General features: G+C 60.3%; 2 protein-coding genes across 4 annotated transcripts in view; one reads left to right on the top strand and one right to left on the bottom strand.

The window, feature by feature from the left end:
- TMEM176B (transmembrane protein 176B) overlaps positions 1–16,506 on the bottom strand; it is a 179,031-nt gene that overhangs the window by 158,075 nt on the left and 4,450 nt on the right. The window lies entirely within an intron of this gene.
- Positions 55–16,382, top strand: ABCB8 (ATP binding cassette subfamily B member 8). Of its 3 annotated transcripts, XR_004477725.2 has the most exons (17): positions 55–241; positions 3,847–4,159; positions 4,495–4,650; positions 4,727–4,821; positions 4,972–5,077; positions 5,930–6,091; positions 6,189–6,274; positions 6,404–6,501; positions 6,938–7,043; positions 10,120–10,153; positions 10,371–10,507; positions 10,702–10,796; positions 10,942–11,075; positions 11,780–11,927; positions 13,314–13,564; positions 14,244–14,447; positions 14,664–16,382. XR_004477725.2 is itself a non-coding variant. In XM_004281187.4 (16 exons), exons 1-16 carry the CDS (start codon positions 147–149, stop codon positions 14,367–14,369), a joined length of 2,142 nt encoding a protein of 713 aa, XP_004281235.1. In that variant the 5' UTR covers positions 55–146; the 3' UTR covers positions 14,370–16,382. The 3 variants fall into 3 exon arrangements, 2 of the variants coding, with proteins under 2 accessions (XP_004281235.1, XP_033264218.1); XM_004281187.4 differs by having other exon boundaries at positions 14,244–16,382; XM_033408327.2 differs by lacking the exons at positions 6,404–6,501; positions 10,120–10,153 and having other exon boundaries at positions 14,244–16,382.

The following is a 16,506-nucleotide window of genomic DNA, read 5'->3' as shown; positions in this document are numbered from 1 at the left end:
AGCTTGCAATGAAATTGATGCTTCCTTCCACCAATCATCGCCGAGTCGCGAGGGGGTTGTCGGGATGGGGGCCGGAGCCAACATGGAGCCCTCAGTGGAGTAAGGGTGAAGCTGCCGTTGCCGGCTGCTCCTTTTCTACCCCCACCATGTTGGTGCACTTATTTCGGGTCGGGATTCGGGGTATCCCCGTCGCAGGCAAGCCACTACTATCCCTCCGCTTCCAGACATTCTCGGCCGTCAGGTAAAAAGGGACAAACCTACTGGGAGCGCGGGCCATTGACCGGCCGGCAGGGCGTGGGGACCGCCGGGAGATGGAGTCCCAGGCTCGCGCAACGTCTGCTGGGAGTTATAGGCCGGCCCGGCCCGGGGTTGAATGTCACTCCCCCGGGGATTGGCCTCAATTATTTAGAGCGAGACCTAGGTGCCAGCAGGAGGCTCGGCGCGTCTGTATCTGCATGTGTGCTGGACGGAGGGGGCGTTCTGGCCGGTGACCACGCTAGGTCTCTTCCCACCACCGGGCGCCGTGCTGCACAGGTGTCGGGCCCCCGTTTCCGGCCCCAGTCCTCGTTCTTGGAATTGGTCTGGCGATGTGGACAAAAATTATTAGTGTCCGGAGACATTTAGTATTGCTGTTGTTCCAAAAATTCAGTGTGAACTGAACAAAAATGGTTACTAAATCGGGATAGTTTCAGCAGAGATAGTCAATTTGGTAACGCGTATGTATGTGTTCTTGTATGCTCTATACACGTTCGTCTCAAGAGAGAAAGACACAGGTGGGAAACGAACATGTACCCTGAAACTGCCACTCCGCTGTAAATGCTTTATGAGAAGCGACTGATGCCTTTCTAATCCTGGAGTGAAGAACCCGAGAGCCAGGCAGGCAGCAGATTCGTAGGGGCGGGTGGATGTGGGCTTGTGTCCTTTGGAAAGCCCGTCTGACTGATGGAGGGCGAGATGGGCGGAGCTGCAGCTAGAAGTACCGGTGCTGGGAAGTAATCTGCCAGTTCTTGGCAGTGACCAAGCACTGCTTAGACCTTAGTTTGGAGAAGATGAGAAAAGCTGGAAAGTGGCCATGGTAAATTATTAAAAGGCTTGAAAACAGTCCTTAGGAAAAGAGTAAGGGTGTCGATGTTTTTTAACCAGAGCGAAACTCCAGAAAAGACATCAAACAACGTTTTACTATTTGTGTGTTCATAGTGTAGTGTTTTTAAAACGTCAGGTCACAACACAATAGTTCATAAAGTGAATTTAGTGAGTCTGAATCATTTAAAAGTGAATATAATGGAATATGTGTTAAAAACAAAGTAGGGGGACTTCTCTGGTGACGCAGTGGTTAAGAATCCGCCTGCCAATGCAGGGGATATGGGTTCGATCCCTGGTCCGGAATGATCCTACATGCCGCGGAGCAGCTAAGCCCCTGCACCACAACTACTGAGCCTGCGCTCTAGAACCCATGAGCTACAACTACTGAGCCCACATGCCACAAGTCCTAAAGCCCGCATGCCTAGAGCCCGTGCTCCACAACAAGAGAAGCCACCGCAATGAGAAGCCTGCGCACCGCAACCAAGAGTAGCCCCCGCTCGCCGCAACTAGAGAAAGCCCACGCGCAGCAACGAAGACCCAATGCAGCCAAAAATAAATATATTAATTAATTAATTTTAAAAATTAGGGAGGGAATTCCCTGGTGGTCCAGTGGTTAGGACTTGGTGCTTTCACTGCCGGGGCCCGGGTTTAATTCTTGGTGGGGAAACTAAGAACCTGCGAGCCGCACAGGACAGCCAAAAAAAATGAGGGGAAGTACTGTTTTGTAAAGCATTTCAGTTTTCTGTGACATTGTGCCGGATCGCAAAGTAAAACATATTTGTTACTGTTACCCACAGTAAGTCTAAAGCTTTGCAAACGCTGCAGCAGCGAGTCAGGGCAGCTTGTTCTGCATTTCTAATGAGAGCATGTGCTCAAGAAACATAGCCATTTGCTGAACACTGTTATGTACCAGAGCTCTGCTAAGTGCTGGGGATATGGTGGTGAATAAGATAGGGCTTCCCGCCATCAAGGAATATATGGTCTAATGAGGAAGAGGGGCATTTACACAGGGCAGAAGGACATTGAGCTTCTCCGTTTATATTTTGGATAGATATAAAGTACACAGTGGAAGACAGGCAGGTGGATGGGGTCGGGGGAGGTGTAATATAGAGTTGGCAAGAAGCCCAGGCCTCCCTGAAACAAGGGAAGGATGAGATGGAGTGTGTAGTTAGGAGGGTCTGGAAATATGAAAGGCCATCATAGTAAAGAAGAAACCTTTCATCTATTTGTTTTTTAAAAGCCTCTCCTCATCGATAATCTCATTTGGATCTTTGATCGTCCTACCATATACTCTTGGCCAGATAACTTATGCTTCTAACAGGCCTCCCTATAGCCACTCCTGTCATTCTCCAGCTCACTCCCCTCTGCAGTGATCTTTAAAATGCAATTATGAGGACTTCCCTGGTGGCGCAGTGGTTAAGGATCCGCCTGCCAATGCAGGGGACACGGGTTCAATCCCTGGTCTGGGAAGATCCCACATGCTGCGGAGCAGCTAAGCCCGCGAGCCACAACTACTGAGCCTGCGAGCCACAACTACTGAAGCCCGCGCACCTAGAGCCCGTGTTCTGCAACAAGAGAAGCCACTGCAATGAGAAGCCTGTGCACTGCAAGGAAGAGTAGCCCCCGCTCGCAGCAGTGAAGACCCAACACAGCCAAAAATAAATAAATTTTTTTAAAAATTTTTTTATTAAAAAAATGCAATTATGATTATGGTCCTCGTTGCCCTCTCAAGTCCAGGTGTTTTAAAAGGACGGTAATGGCTCCCCCCACCCCACCCCCAGCCTCCAGCCTCGGCAAGCTTTGTCGTTAGTCGTTTGTACCCACACACACACTAAAGCTTTACTACCGCAGCGTAGTTACTCGGTCTGTACCGTTCACCCCCTCTTCCTGTTCCACAGAGCAGAGCACTGACGCACAGTAGGCTGCGGCCCTACGTTGCCATCTGCAGGTACCGGAACTGCAGGAAAGGGGTGATCTTGGCCTATCCCAAGATGACAAGATACGTTATTTGGATTTTATTTCTTTTTCTTCCTTCAGCTGACAGAGAGGGAGTCTGTCACCCTTTCCTTCCTTGCCTTGTCACGTAAGCGCTCAAGGCCAGGAAGGAGACAGGGCGATGGGATATATAATAAGCTTCCGACCAGTGGTCAGAGACTTGGGTCCAGGCCTGGCCCTGCCACACATAACCTTGGGCTCATCACACATGGTAGCATAGGACGAGCCTGGATTCTGGAGTCAGATAGCAGGGCTCCTCTCTTGTCCTAGTTCTGCTGCTTGGGGACAAATGATTTCAGCTCTCAGCCCTGCAGGATTTTGTCATCTATCAAGTGAGAATACTGGCCTCTCCCTCCCAGGGATGTGAGGATCAAACAGTGGACTGATGACTTGGTGAGGTGGGGGGGCACTGTCCCTCTCCGAGCTGCATTCACTGGGAACTTCTGTGTTCTCCACTGTAAGGCGAGCGCCGTCCAGCTCTGATGTCCTGTGATTCTGAGAGAGCAGGGGTTGGAGACGGTCACTGGCTGGGGCCCGCCGTCTGAGAGACGAGCCAGGGAGAACACCTTTACCACTCGATTGCTCTCCACTGGGCGTGTTCGTCTCAGAAACCGAGGTTGCTTAAGAGCCGCCCTGAGAAGGGCAGGGTGGGCCGTTGGGAGAGGAGCTGCTGCTCTCCAGAGGGCTGAGCCGAGAGCTCGGCCGCTTTGTTGTTCAGCTGGGGGCCAGCTGGGCCCTCGAGCCCTCAGTGCCGTTCTCTCCCTGCAGGTCCCGCGATGGCCGCCCCAGCTCCTGCCTCCTCGGGGCCGTGGCCCGGCTGCAGCCCCAGCTCCGGGCCTGCCTCCCTCGAGCTCCCCCAGCTCCCGGCCGCAGCCCCTCTGCCTGGCTCTGGGTTGGGGGAGTCCTCCTGGGCCCCGTGATCCTGAGTAAGTGCCCCCGCCGCGGCCTTGTGGCACTCTGTGAGGCAGAAGCGGCCCCTCCGGCCCGCTCCAGACCCCGTGTCGTGGAGCCCCGCTTCAACTGGAAGCTCTTCTGGCAGTTTCTACGCCCCCATCTGCTGGTCCTGGGGGCAGCCATCGTGGTGAGGTTTTCTCCCGCCCTGCCCCACGCCAGGGACAGGGAAGAACCCAGCCAGGGGTTCGCGGAAGCCCCAGCCAGAGCCGCCTAGGGACAGCTTTCCTGCCTGGCCGAATCTCAGAGGAGACCTCGGGAAGCAGCGGGGCTGGGGGTCACCAGGAGGACCTGCACAGGGCAGCTGGGTGAACAGGGTCCAGGGGTCCCCTGGGGCTGGCAGCTGGGCTTTAACTCTCCGAGAGACACAGGAGCCCCCAAAGCATGGGCAATAGTGGGAGAGGAAGGGCCAGGGTTAGGGAAGAGCGTGGTCCCCCTGTAAACGTCTGTCTCCCACCCCCCAAGCTGGCACTGGGCGCAGCACTGGTGAATGTGCAGATCCCCCTGCTTCTGGGTCAGCTGGTGGAGATCGTGGCCAAGTACACGAGGGACCACGTGGGCAGCTTCCTGGCTGAGTCCCGGAACCTCAGCACCCACCTGCTCATCCTTTACGGCCTCCAGGTACAGCAGAAGGGAGGGCCCGGGGGCCGCCAGCGGAACCGCACGGGCGCCCCTGAGATCCTGGCCTCTCTCCCAGGGCCTGCTGACCTTCGGGTACCTGGTGCTTCTGTCCCGCATCGGCGAGCGCATGGCTGCAGACATGCGGAGGGCCCTCTTCAGCAACCTGCTCCGGTACTGCCAGCCTCGGGATGTGGGGTGCAGTGGTGGCGGGGACCAAGCGGCCCTCGGGGGGGGGCTGGTGAATGCCTAGGGGCGGGGCCTCATACTGAGGTCGTGTCTCCCTCTTCTCCCCCACCCGCTGCCCCCGTGTCCCACTGCCAGACAAGACATTGCTTTCTTCGATGCTAAAAAGACAGGGCAGCTGGTAAGCCGATTGACGACTGATGTGCAGGAGTTTAAATCATCCTTCAAACTCGTCATCTCCCAGGTCAGCGCCCAGGTCCCCCCACGCTCACTCACACGCTCCCTAGTGCGGATGCAGCAGGCCAGTCCTGCCCACCCCACCCCCCGCCCCACCCTTGGGCCCTGCGCCCAGGCTCATGGCGAAGCGAGAAGCCTGCTGTCTGGTGAGGGTGCGGGTGAGGGAAGAGGGACGTTCACAGCAGGAGGTGCCACGGCAGCGTCCGGGGTCGAGACAGGCTGTTTCTCTCCCGTTCTGAAATCCTACCTCCCCGGAAAACCGTCCCAAGAAGGAAGGCTCAGACGAGCCTGTCCTGACCCAGCTTGCCCAGAGCAGAATCACCACCTTGCCCCCGGAATGCCGGGCACGCCGGCAGGAGAGGGCGCGATGGCTTTCTGCTCTGTTCCTGATGTCCTCTCCTCTTCCCCCCACGTTGTCACTGACCCCTAGCCGTCCCTGGGCGGCATCACCAGGCAATTCTCTCTTTTTTTATTTTTTGGCCGCGCCTCATAGCTTGTGGGATCTTAGTTCCCCGACCAGGGATTGAACCCGGGTCCCGCAGTGAAAGCACCAAGTCCCGACCACTGGACGGCCAGGGAATTCCCCAGGCGATTCTCTTTCTGTTCAGTTTCTAGAGCAGAAGAGAATAAAAGTGGGATTTGTCCCGGGGGAGGATGCCTCGGTCCGCAGGCATTCTCCTCACGCCTGCGCATCAGGAAGGGGTTACGCTCTGTGACCAGTGGACTGTCGGTTGGCCTCCCGGGGGTCAGACCTATGGCCTTGGCCTTGTGAGTGGAGAGCCAGCTGTAGCCAGCTGACTCTTGCCGAGTTCCCCACATCATGTTGCTGATGCCAGACGCCCTCCTGTCCGCTCCCCAGGGGCTGCGCAGCTTCACGCAGGTGGCCGGCTGCCTGGTGTCCCTGTCCATGCTCTCCACGCGCCTCACCCTGCTGCTGATGGTGGCCACGCCTGCCCTGATGGGCGCTGGCACCCTCATGGGCTCAGCTCTCAGAAAATTGTCTCGCCAGTGTCAGGAGCAGGTACCAGCATTCCCGCCCGTCCTCTTCTCTGCCCTGTACTCCTCTGTCACCCCTCCGTGTCTCCATCCCGGCTCCCTGACTCCTGGACTCCCCGCAGGTCGCCAGGGCAACGGGTGTGGCAGATGAGGCCCTGGGCAACGTACGGACTGTGCGAGCCTTCGCCATGGAGCAGCGGGAAGAGGAGTGAGTGCCGGGCGGGGGTGGAGCCCAACCAAAGCGGTGGCAGGGGGGCGGCCTCCCCAGATGCACCTCCCCCCACCCCGCGTCGCAGCCTGCCTGCTTCCTGAGGGCTGGGCTCGGCTTCTGTCGCAGACGCTATGGAGCGGAGCTGGGGGGGTCCTGCTCTAAGGCAGAGGAGCTGGGCAGAGGCATCGCCTTGTTCCAGGGGCTCTCCAGTATCGCCTTCAACTGTGAGTGAGTGAGGCCCTGCCGGGGGTCCTGGGCTGTGGCTTGGGCTGAGCTCGGAGGAGCGAAGGACGGGTCCCAGCAGGGCGGGCAACGGGCAGCTCTCCACCTGCTCGAGGTCCTTCACATGTCTCTTGAGGGCCAGTCAGCCGGCCTCTGGAGGCTGCTGCTGCCGGCAGGCAGTGGGCAGGGAGACCCAGTGTCACAGCCGAGCCGTGTACGGCGCGCTGCTGGGCCGCCCCCGAGGGAGCCGTGGAGGTGCCCCCAACCCACTCGTTGCCAGATGACGAGACAGAGGCAGAGACCACTCACGTGACTTACCTGAAGTCCAGTCAGTGGGGAGCACAGCAGGGACTGGCACTGGGGACCAGCACGTGGGCCAGGCTCTGTCCTCTGCCCTCCGCTGCTTCCTCCTTGAACCCCTGTCCTTGCCCCACTCAGGCATGGTCTTGGGCACCCTGTTTATTGGGGGTTCCCTCGTGGCCGGACAGCAGCTGACGGGGGGAGACCTCATGTCCTTCCTGGTGGCCTCCCAGACAGTGCAGAGGTGAGTGTGGGGCCGTTCCCTTTCCTAAGGGGCCCAGCTGGGCCAGGGGCCGGGGGTGCCAGTCTGCTGCGGGGACAGCTACCAGGTCCCCTGGCGAAGCTCAGGGCTGGGGATGGGGAGCCCCTGCCTTCGTCCAGAGCCCACTCGGGGCTCCCAGCAGCCCCTGCAGCCTAACTCGCTGACCGTACACTCAGAAACGCAGTTGCCATCTTCACCTTCCAGACAATTCTTCGATGAGCCTTTTTTTTGGTCCTTTTTTCTTTTTCTTTGGCCACACCGCGTGACATGTGAGATCCTAGTCCCCCGACCAGGGATCGAACCCATGCTCCCTGCGGTGGAAGCACGGAGTCTTAACCACTGGACCACCGGGGAAGTCCCAAGCCTTTTTCTTTTTCTTTCTTTTTTCGTGGCTGCGTTGGGTTTTCGTTGCTGAGTGGGAGCTACTTTTAGTTGCAGTGCACAGGCTTCTCATTGTGGTGGCTTCTCGTTGCAGAGCACGGGCTCTAGGCACACAGGCTTCAGGAGTTGTGGCTCGCGAGCTCTAGAGCGCAGACTCAGTAGTTGTGGCACACGGGCTTAGTTGCTCCGTGGCATGTGGGATCTTCCTGGACCAGGGCTCGAACCCATGTCCCCTGCATTGGCAGGCGGATTCTTTTTTTTTTGCGGTATGCAGACCTCTCACTGTTGTGGCCTCTCCCATTGTGGAGCACAGGCTCTGGACGCGCAAGCTCAGCGGCCATGGCTCACGGGCCCAGCTGCTCCGCAGCACGTGGGATCCTCCCAGACCGGGGCACAAACCCATGCTCCCTGCATCGGCAGGCGGACTCTCAACCACTGCGCCGCCAGGGAAGCCCGACACGCTTTTTAAGAGCTGGCCTCCCACCCTCTGCCTGACCTTCCCCTGCAGGTCCCACCCTTCTGGCTCACTGTGTCCTCGGCTCCGCCGATCCCATCTGCCCGCAGGCACCAGAGCTCCCCGCTGGCTCTGCCACAAGAGTGCCCAGGGTGGGCCTGCTCCCCTCCCCTGTCCCTTCCAAGCTAAGTTCCTAGCAGCTCCTTCTGCTGTTTCTCCTCACTGTTTCCCCGCCATATACCATGTATACCAAAACACATAAAACATAAATATGTGTTAGATAAACAATTACAGTAAATATGGTAGAATAAATAATTGAAGAGTGGGGGGGCTCCCCTGGTGGCGCAGTGGTTGAGAGTCTGCCTGCCGATGCAGGGGACACGGGTTCGTGCCCCGTTCCGGGAAGATCCCACATGCCGCGGAACGGCTGGGCCCGTGAGCCATGGCCGCTGGGCCTGCACGTCCGGAGCCTGTGCTCCGCAACGGGAGAGGCCACGACAGTGAGAGGCCCGCGTACCGCAAAAAAAAAAAAAAAAGAAAAAGAAAAACAAAGAAAGAAAGAAATACAAGTTAGATAAGCAATTACCGTAAATATGGTAGAATAAATAATTGAAGAGTGAAGACCTGTGTTAGCAACCAGCCATGTCCAGAAGATAGAACATCAGCTCAGATGCCCCTCTGGGTCCCTTCCTCGTTATTCCCGACGCCGACGGTCCTTGTGTCATGGCTCTGCCCCGTGGCTTACCACCTGTGCGAGTGTCCGCCGTTTCTTCCAGAATCCCTCACCATCAGCCTTATTAATATTGTCCTGGGCAGAATGGAGCTAAGCTGGAGGCAGGCAGGTAGAAAAGACTCCCTTTCTCAGCCCCAGACCCAGCATTCCACAAAGACCAGATACCACCCATTTCTGCTCAGTGCTTCCTAATCTGGGCCCATTCAGACCCTCTCTTGTCCTGGGCAGCCTCACCCCTCCTTCCCGCAGGCCCAGGAACTGATCCCTGGTGGCCTTGGGACTAAGAAGGTCTGGCTGTTCCGAGGTGGAACTTGGGCGGCCCCCTGCTGCCCCTCCCCCGGTGCTGACCCGGACGAGCACCACTGGCTCCCTTCACGGTCACCCTACCGTGCTCAACGGGGCAGGGGCAGGGGCAGAAAGTCTCCCCCGGCGGACGGCAGCCCCCCGTCCCAGGCCTGGCCCCGCTCCCTCAGACTCGCCTTGCCCTGGGCCCCTCCCCTTCATGGCCTGCGTCCAGACCCTTTCCTTTCCTCCCCGCTGCACTGCCTAGCCCGTTGGCAGAGCCGAGTCACAGACTTCAGAGAGCCTGTCTCGCAGGCTGCTAGGTGCTAGGTGGGGCGGCTTCCCCAGCCACAGGCCTCAGGCGCAGACTAACTTGCTGTCCTGGCTCTTCTCGGAGGTTCTCCGGGCGTTTCCTTGCGGGCTCCCCCCTCCCCCACCCCCGGTGCTGGGAGAAGTGAGATCCTAGGGAGTCAGTCTTGCCTCCTCTTCTCTTCGAGGAGAACCCGCATGCACAATCGGAGACGCACAGTCACGGGCTGGCCTGGCCCGTGACTAAGCGGGGGGCCGGTGACTCACCTTCCTCCTAGCACGGCAGCCCCGCACGACGATGAGGAGGTGACCCACCGTCTGGACAGATGGACACTTGCCCCTCTGCTCACACAGGGCGGAGCCCGTGATGACATGTCTTCAGGGAATTTTGAGTTCCCACTGTGGTCCAATGTCTTCTGTTTCCTTCTTTCTCTAGAAGGAGTAACATGCTTTTTTCCACCTTCCTTAGCCCTTGCTTCCCCCGGGAGTGGACAGCGCTAGGTCTGACCCCCTTGGTGGGCCTCACAGCCCCTCCCTGCAGGCTGCGGGCAGCGTGGAGTCCGGCCCCACCGCGCCCTGCGCCTGCCTTCCCTGTTTCCTCCCTGGAGCCCGGCCCTCAGGTACTGATGACTGTCAGCCCATCCGGGCCAGGAGGGAGCATGGCCCTGAAAGGAGAAGTTACTTGCCAGGAGACCTCCCCGGTGGTGCCAGATTCCAGGGCGCCTAGGGCCCCAGTTTTCGGGAACTACCTCTGCGTTTGGCTTCCGGCCGCCTGTTTCCTCGCCTCACCCAACACGTCCCCCACGCAGCTGAGACCCAGACCTGCCCCTCTGGCGCTGGCCCGCCTTCTCTCAGGCCCTCCTCGTCCCCCTCTTTCAACCCTCCTCTCTTACTCGCAGGTCCATGGCCAACCTCTCTGTCCTGTTTGGTCAGGTGAGTGGCAGAGGTGGGTGGGTCCAAGGATGTGGATGCGGTGCCTGGGCTGGAATCCCATCAGCCACTGATGTCACTTGTGTGCCGTGGGAATTGCGTGTCCGGCGGAGGGGATACGACAAGCCCCTCCCCCGCCGCCAAGTGGGAGTCCAGGAGGTGCTGCCCATTCCCTGGGACCCCGTGCCTCCCTCACGCAGACTTTAACCCCCCTCCCCAGGTGGTGCGGGGGCTCAGTGCAGGCAGCCGGGTCTTCGAGTACATGACGCTGAGCCCGCGCATCCCACTGTCCGGGGGCCACTACATCCCCAGGGAGCACCTGCGCGGCTCCATCGCCTTTCACAACGTCTGCTTCAGGTTAGCGTCAGTGCTGGGCGCGGGGGTATTTCTCTGCGGGTTGAGGGCAGGAGAGGGAGCCTGTCTGGGGACCTGTGGGTCAATGTCTCCCTCTAAGTAAGCCCCCCTTGGGGGTGCAGGGAGACTTTGGGAGGGACCCGGGCAACAAGGGGCCAGGAACCCGGTCTGACTGAGGGTCTCTTGGTTCCTCCCAGTTACCCCTGCCGTCCCGGCTTCCAGGTGCTCAGAGACTTCACCCTCACGCTGCCCCCGGGCAAGATTGTGGCCCTGGTGGGCCAGTCCGGGGGAGGTAAGAGGAGCCCGCCACCCTCCCACCTGTGACTTCTCCCTGTGGGAGCCACTCAGTGTGGAAGGAGGGGCCCCTCCACTGCCACCGGGGGCGTCCCTGTCCCGGACATGCTCCAGAAACCCATGCCCCCTTCCTGAACCCCCAGGAAAGACCACCGTGGCTTCCCTGCTTGAGCGCTTCTACGACCCCACGGCGGGCATGGTGACGCTGGATGGGCAGGACCTGCGCACCCTCGACCCCTCCTGGCTCCGGGGTCAGGTCATCGGCTTCATCAGCCAGGTGCCTGCTTCTCTCAGTCCCTGCGGCCTGGGCCCCTCCCCCTTCCCAGCCCCGTCACCTGCTGCTCTCCTGGGGGCACTGGGGGTGAGCTGGCTCTCTTCACCAGTCCCCAGTGTTCACTGGGGTCCCAGCGACTGCAGCTCTGCCCTTGGAACCCTGTTCCTCGATGTAAAAGGTCCAAGCAGGTGGAAATGGGGTGGCCGTTTTAGGATCCCTGGGTTCTGTGGTGTCCAGAAGGTCTGGACACCCACACGGTGTTGCCGGACACTGCTGGTGGCTCACCCACCAAGCAAGGCCCCGCAGCCCCGCTCTGAAGCTCTCAGCCCCACTGCTTTCCCAGCGAGGTCCACCTCCCCCCACCCCCCATGTGGATAGAGGGCGCCCTTTTGGCAGGAGAAAGCCAAATTGTAAAACCCTTCCCTGCCCATCTCCCCAGAGAGGGGGGACCCTGCCGGGCCAGCTGGCCTTGCTCTCTCTCCCAGCCGCCTTCCCGCTCCCTTTCCCAAGGGGCTCCATGCCATGCAGGAGCTCGGCTTCTTCCCCCTTTGATGGACCTCTCTGTGTTTGACCTGTAACTTCGAATTGCTCCTACCTGCCCTCCAAGTGGTCCTGTTCTGGCCGAAACAGCTTCTCCTGATGCGCCCCTCAGAGGTTCAGGGCAAAATCAGAATGTTTCTGGTGGACCCTCCACCTCCCACCCCCAGGAGCCAGTCCTGTTCGGAACAACAATCATGGAGAACATCCGTTTCGGGAAGCTGGACGCCTCCGACGAAGAGGTTTACGCAGCTGCCCGGGAAGCCAACGCACATGAGTTCATCACCAGCTTCCCCGAGGGATACAACACCGTCGTGGGTGAGTTCAGAGACAGCATCCTGCTGGGGTCCGCGGGGCCCACGTGCGAGGCTGGGATCTGGGGGGCAGGAACACAGTCACAGCATCGGGGAAGACCAGACAACAACCATGGCCTAGTGGGACAGAGGCGACTCTGTGGGGACAGGGGAGACGAGGCCCATGCAGTTCAGGCACAGGCAGCCTGCAGGGACAGAAGCGTGACGGAGGGCAGGGGCACAAGTGATCCGTGACGTGGGGACTCTTCAGAGCTCGCCACGTCAGCTCCCGAGACCTGACCAGAAGCAAGGGGGTGTTACCTCCTTGCAATTGTTTATCCTTCAACGAAAGGTGCTCCCCCTGGCTCTCCGTAGGGGTGGGTTTGGTTGAGCCAGTCTGTCTTCTGACTTACCCAGAAGAGGGCTCTGGTGGTTCTGGAGTGTTGCAGCGTTGCAGCACCGCACTGGGGTCTTCGCAGTGCGGCCTGCACTTCGTGTGCTCCTCTCAGAGGCCTTTTTTTCAGCCTTTGGGCTCATGTTTATCGTCCAGGGTCTCTTGGCTCTGTTGCAGAATGTTCCAGCATATCTCACGGCACAGGCATGTCCAAGGTTCTCAACTCCTCTCGAAACCTAGTTCTGAGCCTGGCTGAGCTTAGCCTTCCGAGTGGCGCCCCCTCTGTGGGTAGCCGTCCTTCGTGTTCCGTGTTACTCACTGCTCGGATTCCTGTGGACCCCGCCCTGACGGGAGGAGCCGGGTCCACTCCTCTCTCGCGCGCGCGTCTTGTACCCCTGACCCCGTGCACTCGCGGGCTGCCCGGGGCTGCAGCCTGCCCCCCTGCTCTGTGACTGCAGAGTCACCTGAAACTCACTTTGGCAACCAGGCTGCCACCTCTGCTGTTCTCTGTGGGCATTTTGGACCCCAATATGGTCTTCCCAGAATGCCCAGGTGGGTTTTGAATCCCACGGTTCTGCCACCCCCTACCCCACCGCAGGAGTCACATCTGGATCCTGGATGTCCCCACAGCAGCAGAGAGCCAGGAGGCCAGGAGAAGGCGGCTAGCGCTGCAGGGCCAGGGCAGGGGGTGGGACCCAGGCCCGTCATGGCTCCGAGCCCCTGCCCTGGTGTGTGGGTGGAGCTCAGCGACACCTCTGGGCATCCCTGAGCCCCGCTGCGTTCACGACCCGTCGTCGTGTGAGTGCCTGTGCACGTTTGCACGGGGACGTGGGATCGTGGTGCTGCCAGGCATCACCCTGCCCTCAGAGAGGCAGGACGAATGCGCACAGGGCCGGGGCAGGGCCCTGAGGGGCCAGGTGGGAAGCGCCAGACGGCCCCGGTGACCATCTGCAGGGCCGCCCCCCAGTGCAGAGCTGAGCGCCACTCCAGGCCCCGCCCTATCCCCTCCCTCCCCAGGCGAGCGGGGCGCAACCCTGTCTGGAGGCCAGAAGCAGCGCCTGGCCATCGCCCGAGCCCTCGTCAAGCAGCCCTTAGTGCTGATCTTGGATGAGGCGACCAGCGCGCTGGACTCGGAGTCTGAGAGGCTGGTGCAGGAGGCCCTGGACCGCGCCAGCGCTGGCCGCACCGTGCTGGTCATCGCCCACCGGCTCAGCACCGTGCGTGGGGCCCACCAGATCGTCGTCATGGCCCACGGCCGGGTCTGTGAGGTCAGCTGGGGCCCGGGGAGCAGGTCAGGGGGCTCAGCCACGGACACAGTGGAACGGGCGGCTTAGCTGAGCTGTGTGAGGGTCTGGCCTGGCCCTGGGGCCTTGGGCTCATAGTCTGAAAGCAGCACCCGTGTGGATTCAGGAGTTCCTGCCCTTTGATAAGCCCTGGCCTCTCGGGGCCCCAGCTTCTTCCTCTGTCCCCTGGGGTGGGGCAGTGAGTAGAGCTGCAGTGTGGCTCCCAGGATCAAAGGCGAAAGTTCTCAGAGAAGTGTTCGCTGCTGGGGGAGGGGCCCACGGGCTGAGGCACAGAAGAGGCCGCACCAGGGACCCTGATCAGGGCCCAGGCAGGAGCAGCCCAGAGGCTGTGTCTGCAGCAGGGCTTGGGGGCTGTATGGGGCCCGGCTCACAGCCCCCTGGCCACTCACGCTGGGCGAGGGGCACTGGGCCCTGTAAGAAAGACAGGGGGACCCAGATGCTCTTCCACGATCTAGCTCAGCTGACAAATACAGATGCGCCAGTGGCAATCCGTAATCAGCTGTGCTTTGGTTTCATACTCGCCTCAGGACTGACGCTGGCTTAGGTGAAGCCGTGCCCAACGGCTCATAAGAAGCTGGCCCTCCAAGGGCTCTGAACTCTGAGCTGGGTTGGGGTGACCGTCTGCCCCTCTTCCTCTCTCCAGGTGGGGACCCATGAGGAGCTCCTAAAGAAGGGCAGGCTCTATTCGGAGCTTATCCGGAGACAGGCCCTAGATGCCCCGCCTCCTGAGACGCCCAGGGGCCATGGGAAGCAGCACCCCAAGTCCTGAGAGGTCTGGTCACCGCCGTGCATCCATGCCCAGGGCCAGGGCTCAGCTCGGGGGGGATCCCGGGCACCGAGCCCCCAGGTGGGCCAGCATGCTGGGGTGGGGGCTACTGCCATCGCTCCCCTGCTCGCAGCGAAACCCGGGCCAGGCGCCGGGCTGGGGGAGGTTGGGCGCACTCCTCCTGCCAGAGCTGAGAGCCCCTGGCTGCACGGCGGGCCCCTGCTCTGTCCCCTCCCTTTGCCAAGCCCTCCCCGACCCCTCTCCCAGCCCTGCCGAGCCTCCCCCTGTACCCGACAGGCTAAAGGTGTGCAGGCCGCAGCTGCAGGGAATTTTCACAAGTCAGCACCGGGGGTGGGAGTAGGGACTCGCCCCAGGATTCGTCCCACACCCGTACCAGGACCTCGGCCTCCTCTGCGGAATCCCGACAGGCCTCTCAGGGCCCTGCGAGAAGGCGCCCACCCACTGAGCCAGCCCTTCAAACCCTCAGCCCACATCTTGGGAACAACTTCCCTTCCTTCTCCTTGTGCCTTTACACAGTCCTTTCTCTAGATTGTGCCCTCCCCCCATCTAAACAGGACGGGGTCCTAACAGGCCCCCTGGCTCTTGGGGAGGGCGAGGAGGGGCGGGCAGCTGTGGTCTGATCCACAAGAGGTTCTGCCCCAGCCCCGTGCACCTTGAGCCCGTCATCCGGTGAGATTGTGGACCGCCACCCTCTATGTGAGGACACTTACCTCTGAAAGGGACAGAAGAGGACATGCACCCCAAACTCTAGCCACGGGGGACGTCCAGTGCTAACAGTCACCACAGCACCGAGGAGCGGCTCATGCTAAGCCCCTTGGGCTGACAGAATACAAAATCCGTCCGGCAAGGAGCGGTCACTGCCCGACCGGCCTCCCTGGCGTGGTCAGACAGGGTCCCTGGAGCAGGTGGGACCAGAGCCTCACTTTGAAAGAGGATAGGCCAGCTGCCCAGGTGGCACAAGCCCTGTGACCCCAAAGCTGTGAATGGGGTGGGGCTGGACTCTTGTCCGCTTCTGGGGACCTAAGAGCAGCCAGGGTTTGCCCCCAGCCCTGGTCAGCTCCTAGAACCGGGCACCCCTCCTGCCTTGGTTCTGCTCGTGTCACATCCCACCAGGAAACCTTCCCCCTTCACAGCCACGTCTGGGCTGAGGACTCCATCATGAGTCCTGCGCCCTGGCTTGAGGAAGAGGGGCCGCCCATGCTGGACCTTCAAGGCCAGCCAGACCTTTGGATTTATCCCGTGGCATAGAAGGACGACGCCATGTTTCAGGGGTTGGCAGCAGGGGCAGGACCAGCAGGGGCAGCTGTGGCTGGAGGCCAGCCTGGAGGAGGCTGCAGCGGCTCAGCTGAGAGTGCCCACAGCCTCTTCTGGGTGTGGTTTAGGACCAGGTGCTACTTTAGGGAAATATCCCAGGGCCAAAGCCACCCTGGTTTCATGCGCTGCTTTCTTAATGATGAGAGGTCGCACCCCAGGGCAGGCCTGGCCCGGGAAGCAGAGCACGGGCTAGCTCCAGGTCGCTTTGCCACTAAACGCCTCCCTAGTGAGGGCAGCCAAGGGCAGGCCTCAGCTCCCCGGCCGAGTCCACACTGGCCTGCCTGGCCCCCCCCGGCCGAGGCCAGCTCGTGCTCTACCAGCAGTAGCCGCGGCCTCCAGCCACCCAGACGTCTTCTGACACCAGATTCTAGGTCTCTCCTTACCTCTGCGGGTGGCCTTTCCAAATCCTGCCCCCCCCCCCGCCCCGCATCCCCTCTTTAGGGAAGTGGTGAGATCCATGGCGAGCCCTGAGCTGGAAGGTCCTGCAGTCAGCTGCACACTTGCTGTGTAGCCTTAACCTCAGCCTTGGCTCCTGCAGCCATTCCACGCAGACCGTAAACCTAGCTGCACTTAATTTCGCGAGCTTCTTTTAAGAGTTTAATTAGAATAATCTGTGGTAAAGCACTTAGCCTCAGAAGCTGGTTACATCTGTGCAATAAACCACGTTATTCACTCCTTCAAGGTGTGTGTTCATTAAGCACCTGCTGTGCGCCGCCCTGTCTGCCGGGGTGGGGGCGGTGAGGACATCCCTGCCCCCGTGAGACCTGCGGCGGTCTCATCAGGAGGACGGACAGGAGGCCAGGCG

Source organism: Orcinus orca, chromosome 9, assembly GCF_937001465.1.
Source record: "Orcinus orca chromosome 9, mOrcOrc1.1, whole genome shotgun sequence".
Classification (NCBI taxonomy): domain Eukaryota; kingdom Metazoa; phylum Chordata; class Mammalia; order Artiodactyla; family Delphinidae; genus Orcinus; species Orcinus orca.
Note: the sequence above shows the minus strand (reverse complement) of the source record. Positions and strands in the feature narration are given on the sequence as shown.